Below are 7,487 nucleotides of genomic sequence, written 5' to 3' on the forward strand. Positions count from 1 at the left end.
GCGAGATTTTGCGCCAGATCTTCAAGCAAGATGGCGGTGACCGGCCCGTCGCAAGCAAATGGAGGCGGTAAGTTTGATAAAAAAAAAAATTATGTTCATTTCACACAGTTTTTACACTCAGATGCCGCGATCGTGTATGAACGCAGCATCTGAGGGGTACAATGGGGGGGAGGGGGGCGCTATCACAGTTCCCTGTCATTGCACCCACTAAACAATGCACGAAAAAAGCAAATATTTTTGTAAAATTCTGTGAATCAGCCAAATCGAACTTTTCAAAAATTCGCTCATCTCTAAACACTATCATAATATCGGTATATCTATTTTTTTTTTGTTATTTTCTACAAATTATATGAAACTGTCTGACCGGTTACATGTGCGCTTGGCAGCTGAAGACATCTGTGTTGGTCCCATCCTTATATGTGCCCACATTGCTGAGAGAAATTAAGTTTTAATATATGTAAATGAGCCTCTAGGAGCAACGGGGGCGTTGGCGTTACACCTAGAGGCTCTGCTCTCTCTACAACTGCCACACCCTCTGCACTTTGATTGACACAACCAGGTGAGATGAGGTTTTCACTGCCTGGCCCTGTCAATCTATGTTCAGAGGGCGCAGCAGTTGCAGGGAGAGCAGAGCCTCTAGGTGTAACAGCGACGCCTCCGTTGCTCCTAGAGGCTCATTTGCATATATAAAAACTTTATTTTTCCAGCAATGCTGGCACATAGGAAGATGGGACCAACACGGATGCCTTCAGCTGCCAAGCGCACATGTAACAGGTCAGCCAGTGTCATAGGTGCAAAACTGCTGACAGATGCCCTTAAAAACAGAAAACATTTTCTATAACAAAATGACTCCATGATTAGTCAAAAAAGACTAATCTGTAGAATCTCAAACATTTCCTCTGGAATAATCCGCCTGATTTTGGGTTTACCCTCCTGCCTCACGTCTCTCACATTGCTATTCTTTCCCACTCGGCACCAATGGTTAAAGGTTTTCCTTTTGCCTGAAATTGCTGTTTTCCGCTGGATATTGATGTTTTGACTGCACTACTCCACCTCAGCATGGGCTACAGGACGTGCCTTCGTAGGTGGTCATGTCACCGTCTGTCTGACAGTTGTATAAGTCAAGGCTCACAATAGGACAGGGATTTAAAACATTCCCAAAAGGTTCACCCTCTGAAGTAGTCGCTGCAGTCCAAGTACATCAAACTGAAGTAACCTGCGAGACGGCCTTTCCTTGTCCGTTTTCTGGCACACAGCAGGGCTGTGGGTGTGTTTGCAATTACCTAGGGTGAAACAGGAACAGAACAGTCTTATCTTCTCGCATTCCCAATGTCACTAAGCTGCATTTTATTTTGAGATTCCTGGTGGTGCTTGGCAAAGATAAACAGCATCTTCCATCAGGAAACCTGGGAGCGATTTCCACAGGAAGTTTCAAATCACTTAAGTAAATACAACCATTATATATCACTGCGGCGGCCGTGCGGCTCCGCGTCACATTGATTTCTGGCTGGAGGTGCAGCACACCGACTTTTTAGTCATTCTTTAAGCTGAGTCCAGAAAATCCAACCCTGAATCCAAAATGTGCTCGTGTCACATGTTTTTTTTCTGGTGTTTTTTTTTTTTTGCAGCAAAGCACCAGCTCTTGATGTTCCATGGAATCCTAGGGGAAATATTAACCCCTTCAACTGTGGAGGATTTTTCATTTTTGCGTTTTGTTTTTTTACTCCCTGTTTTTACAGATTTTTCCTTTCATATAGCCATATGAGGGTTTATTTTTTTTGCAGGGTGATTTCTACTTTTCATTGGTGCCATTTTGGGGTGTGTGACTTTTTGATCACTTTTCATAAAAAATTTTTGGGGGAGCTAAAGTGACCAAAAAATTCTTATGTACACAGACCCATTGAAATGAATGGGTCAGGATTCAGTGCAAGTGCTATGCGTTCACGTCACGCATTGCCCACGCGCAGAAAACTCTCTTGTGTGTGAAAGGGGCCCTTTCACACACAAGAGAGTTTTCTGCGCGTGGGCAATGCGTGACGTGAACGCATAGCACTTGCACTGAATCCTGACCCATTCATTTCAATGGGTCTGTGTACATAAGAATTTTTTTTTTCACGCATCAGTTCTGCGTTGCGTGAAAAACGCAGCATGTTCGATATCCTGCGTTTTTCACGCAGCCCTGTTCCCATAGAAGTGAATAGGGCTTCAGTGAAAAACGCATTGTATCCGGAAGCAGGTTCGAATGCAATGCGTTTTTCACTGATGGTTGCTAAGAGATGTTGTTTGTAAACCTTTAGGCTACGTCTACACGACGACATTTGTCGCGCGACAGATTGGGCACAACTACACTGCAACATTTGTAGCGCAACATTTTGTTGCACTAATGTTGACCGACATTTTTTATAATGGCAGTCTATGGTGTCGCACTGCAACATGCAACATGCTGCGACTGCGACGCAACAGTCGCAGAAAAATCTATCTCGAATGGATTTTCTGCGACTGTCGCAGTCGCAGCATGTTGCATGTTGCAGTGCGACACCATAGACTGCCATTATAAAAATTGTTGCGCGGCATTAGTGCAACAAAATGTCGCGCAACAAATGTCGTCGTGTAGACGTAGCCTTAGTTTTTTATCACACTCGTGAAAAACGCATCAAAACGCATTGCACCCAGGCGGAAAAAAACTGAACAACTGACCGACATCACAGACAAAACTGACTGAATTTGCTTGCAAAATGGTGCGAGTTTCACTGAACGCACCCGGACCTAATCCGTCACGCTCTTGTGAAAGAGGCCTTAGTCTTTATATGGAATAAATATTTTAATATTTAATATTTCAATAGTACGTTTTTCGAACGTTTATTTTGATTTTGAGGAAAGGAGGGTGATTAGAATTTCTACTTTTTAAAATATTTTTAAACTAACTTTAAAAACTTTATTTTTACACTTTTTAAAGTTCCCATAGGGAACTTGTACATGCAATCATTAGATGGCTTCTCTCGTAGACTCCAATGCACTACAGGAATCTTTTGCAGGCCCAGGAGCTCTTGTTTTTTTTTTTTAGCTCACAGTTGCCGTGATCACATATACATTAGACCCTGGTGTCTGCTATTTTAAACAGCAGACACCCGGCGGCTATGGTGCTGTCTGTGTTTGTAAGCAGGCATCAGCTTTTAAATACCCAGCTGGGCGGTATGGGGTTAAACACAGCAAGCACAGAAGGGGTTAAACACAACACCCACCCATAGCACCCACGCTCTCCAACCTACCGCACAGATCATTTTTTTTGTTTGTTAAACCTATGGCAAAAGAACCCATTCCAGTACAAATTACCAGACTCGAGATTGGCCCATCTTTCAGCTTCATTCACATCTACATCTGAGGCTCTCAAAAAGTTTGTCAAAAATAGCAGAAAGAAAAGTCTTTCTTCTCTGATAAAAAAAACCTTTTCCCAAACGGAAACCTAATGGATCCAATTATAGTCAATGGGATCTGTTCGTCTCTGTTCCTGTCAGTTCCGGCACTTCTGTTATCCTATGACGGAGCAGAAGAACGGAAATGAATAGCAAGAATGTGAAAGCGCCCTTACTCCTGCTCCTATTGGTATTACATTCTGCTTGTACTGAAAAATAATTTGATATGACCACACTATTACATACATTTTATGTATATACTGTATCTTTTAAATCTTTCAGATGTACCCAGTGGATTCCACATAAGCATAGACAGGGTGGCTAAAGAAGGTGAAAACATGACCTTAACATGTTCCGTCAACAAGTACCTTTACAAAAACATTAGTTGGATTTTACGCAGGAGAGTCGGGAATCGAACAATAAACCACAGCATCAGTAAGCAGAGAAGTGCAATCGCAACAGAGTATTCTACCATTCTAACCGCCGTCATCCAAAACGCGACACAAGCCGATTCAGGAACCTACGAGTGTAGGGCGACCAACACCTTCACTGGAGACCTCATGTCTCAGAGCAAAGACATTGTCATCAAGGGAGAACCTTGCAGTAGGAAAATTCACTTTTCACGGACCTCTAAACAAAGAAGAAAAAATTGTACTACAGAAAGTAGCGTAACCCAATAAGAATGACTCGAGCCATCGTTCTCAGAGATAGTGATTGAAAATCAAAGGTACTTATTATACTTCCTGGAAGGACTGGAGAAATGGCTGCAGATGTATGGAGCAGTGGCTACACGCCAGTGCAGACTGCATTCTTATCATTCTCTACTGTATCGGAAGCCATTTATTTTCCAGAAATAAACCAGTCCAAAGATGGAAGAGATGAAATTCAAAGATTATTCTGCAGATTTGCTCCAGTGTTAACCCAAGCCTAGAATGAGTACAGTACTGAGACGGAACATAGTCTTTCTATCCAGATTAGGCCAGATCTGTAGCACATATTGTAAGGGTTAGGGGTTACTTTTACATTATTTTGTCTGAAGATAGACATCACCTACCAAAAATATATGGAGAACTTGCTTTTAATTCAAATCTCAGGTTTGAAAAATTAGGTGATTTATAATGGTTTTAATCCATGTGATGAAAATATGGAACACGATGAATAGAGAATTTATATGAGACATCACATTTGAAATTCCAACCACTTGGTTTCCATATGATTTGACATTCATTCCTTTTTCCAGGTAGCTATAATGCACCTTAACGATTGAGCTGCTATAATACAGTGTTTTATGCAATTATAGCTATTTTATTTTATTAAATTATTTAATGCTTTAAAATGTATGGCAGCAAATATCAGACACAGAACACCAAGGCAGCATAGCTTGTATCAGACCCTACGGCAATGCGTCTGGTTAGAAATGTCTGACACACCTCCAGAAGATGTGGATTGATCGGTTGATTGATCGCCTTATCTATATTGTATGGGGGGGTAAAAGGTATTTTTATAAAGGGATTTCATGATGGATTCTTTATTAAAACATGTAGGATATGATAATTCGGTATTATCAGTATGGCTTTCTAACTTCTACTGGGAAGCACCAGATATCTTCTAGGTTGATCTACAGCTGGTTAACCATGCTGTTTAGAACCTCATTGTCATTGTGACCCTATAGAGATAGCGTTATGGCCACATGATCAATCACTTGGAAGAGCACCAAATAAGACAACTCTTAAGATTATTTAACAGGAGGTCATAGGTGACCTTTGTGATGGCCACGTGTAGCTACAGGTCATCAGAAGTCCACTAACTGTTTTTGTTGCTTGCTTCATGGTAATGTTTAGAGTGGACTTTTCTCTAGAAGACTAGGTGCTAAACATTACTTTTGGTCAATGGTGCTTGTCCAATAACCATTACATATAAGAAACCATCGAGACCTAGTTCTTTCATACTGGAAATAACATATAGCCAATATGTTGTAGGAAAACCCTACATCCAGCCTTGGAAGGCAACTACACATGTGATTTATATATATGGTATATTAACTTATTCTACTCATCTCCTAGTTTAGGTCAGATAAAACACTGATCAACAATAAGCACCAAATAGTAACACCATATATCATACATGTATACTGTATACCTGTACTGCATCATGCCTTCATATACAGCCATGTACAGCATCATGCCTTCATATACAGAAGGAAGTTCTTGATGAAAACTCTTAAGATGTCAAGATGGATATGTTGAGTTAGCTAGGGAGGTAACCAATACAATTTTTGAAAATACTTTTAATATCCAATATTCCACGCAGTGGAATTTTTTATATTTTTTTTAATTTAATAACCCTCAGTGGCAATAGTTATCTCCGGATTGAAATGTTTGTCTATAATGTACATATATGCATTCTGTGCAGCCATATCTCAAAATTATTGTATTGTAAAAAGCCAGCAAATATTTAAAAATAACCTATACTTTTGTATGTTTTTTTTGGATGATTGTACATAATTCCTTTAATATTTTAATATAAAATTTAAGTATATAAGTAAATATTTGGATGGGAATGCACTGAGAAATATACTGAAGAAAAGGTGTGACTTACACTGCTTACTGTTGTATGATAGGACAAATTCAGCTTTGTCACCGGTGTCTTCAAGCTAGGGTTTGCATTTAGCTTCTTCATGAGCCTCTGTATTCTGGTGGCTATTAATGCCTGAGACGGTGGCACCAAGATTAATGCCTGAGACGGTGACCCCCCCCCTTAACAAAATAAAAACTCTTAATTATGGTATTCTGAGATGTTGAATGCAAAATTTGTAGCATAATTGGCTTATTTTTCAATGGGATTTGTCACTTTAGGTCCATATTTTAAGCTAGACTCCGCAAGCTTATACTGTATATCAGAATAGTTGTAGGCCATACACTGTGCATATGCTATGTGGGTATAGGTAATGGTTTAAAGGGCTTGTCCAGCCTTTATTAAGCAATGGCCTATCCTCAGGTCCGGCCCCCCCATCAACCAGCTGTTCTGTGTAGCTACAGAGTAACAACAACATTGGTGATGGACCCCTGCAGATGAGCTAGTGATGCCTATCCTAAGGATAAACCATCAGTTAAAAAAGGCTGGACAACCCTTTTAAGGGGAGTCTGTCAGCTGGAAATTCACTGATAAACAACCAGAGGGTGGGCCCAAGCTACTCTATGCATCCTTGTTCCTCCCACTTCCTCACCAGACCCTCCCTCTTCTTCCAGGGCCAGTCAGGGTGACTATGCAGGAACCTGACCCTGTCAATCAAGAAGGATAGGCAGGGGCTGACAAAGGAAGCAGGAGGAGCACGGGTGCACAGAATGGCTTGGGACAGCCCTTGGTGCACTTAAGGCTACTTTCACACTAGCGTTCGGGGCTCCGCTTGTGAGCTCCGTTTGAAGGCTCTCACAAGCGGCCCCGAACGCATCCGTCCAGCCCTAATGCATTCTGAGTGGACGCGGATCCGCTCAGAATGCATCAGTCTGGCTCCGCTCGGCCTCCGTTCCGCTCAGCAGGCGGACACCTGAACGCTGCTTGCAGCGTTTGGGTGTCCGCCTGGCCGTGCGGAGGCAAACGGATCCGTCCAGACTTACAATGTAAGTCAATGGGGACGGATCCGTTTGAAGTTGACACAATATGGCTCAATTTTCAAACAGATCCGTCCCCCATTGACTTTCAATGTAAAGTCAAAACGGATCCGTTTGCATTATCATGAAAAAAAATAAAAAATAATAATAATTTTTTTAAATTTTTTTTTTGTTCATGGTAATGCAAACGGATCCGTTCTGAACGGATCTAAGCGTTTGCATTATAGGAGCGGATCCGTCTGTGCAGATACCAGACGGACCCGCTCTGAACGCAAGTGTGAAAGTAGCCTAAGAAAGTACTTAAATACATATGTAAATGAGCAATCATTGACATATGGATTTAAATTACTTTCTCTCCATAATGAAGAGATGGATCACTAAGTGAAAGGTAACATTATATTCAGCTGAACTAGCTCTACGAGGCATTGTGCATTTCCTGGTGACAGATTCCCTTTAAAGGGGT

The 7,487-nt window shown here is 41.3% G+C and overlaps 1 protein-coding gene across 1 annotated transcript in view; it reads left to right on the forward strand.

Moving 5' to 3' along the window:
• Nucleotides 1-6,746, forward strand: part of FLT1 (fms related receptor tyrosine kinase 1) — a 74,226-nt gene extending 67,480 nt beyond the window's left edge. The window contains exon 13 of the mRNA XM_040426173.1: nt 3,696-6,746. Within this exon, the coding sequence (XP_040282107.1) occupies nt 3,696-4,093 (398 nt within the window). The 3' untranslated portion in view covers nt 4,094-6,746. The remainder of the gene's footprint in view (nt 1-3,695) is intronic.
• Nucleotides 6,747-7,487: the final 741 nt, after the last annotated feature.

This window comes from Bufo bufo, chromosome 3, assembly GCF_905171765.1.
Source record: "Bufo bufo chromosome 3, aBufBuf1.1, whole genome shotgun sequence".
NCBI lineage: Eukaryota > Metazoa > Chordata > Amphibia > Anura > Bufonidae > Bufo > Bufo bufo.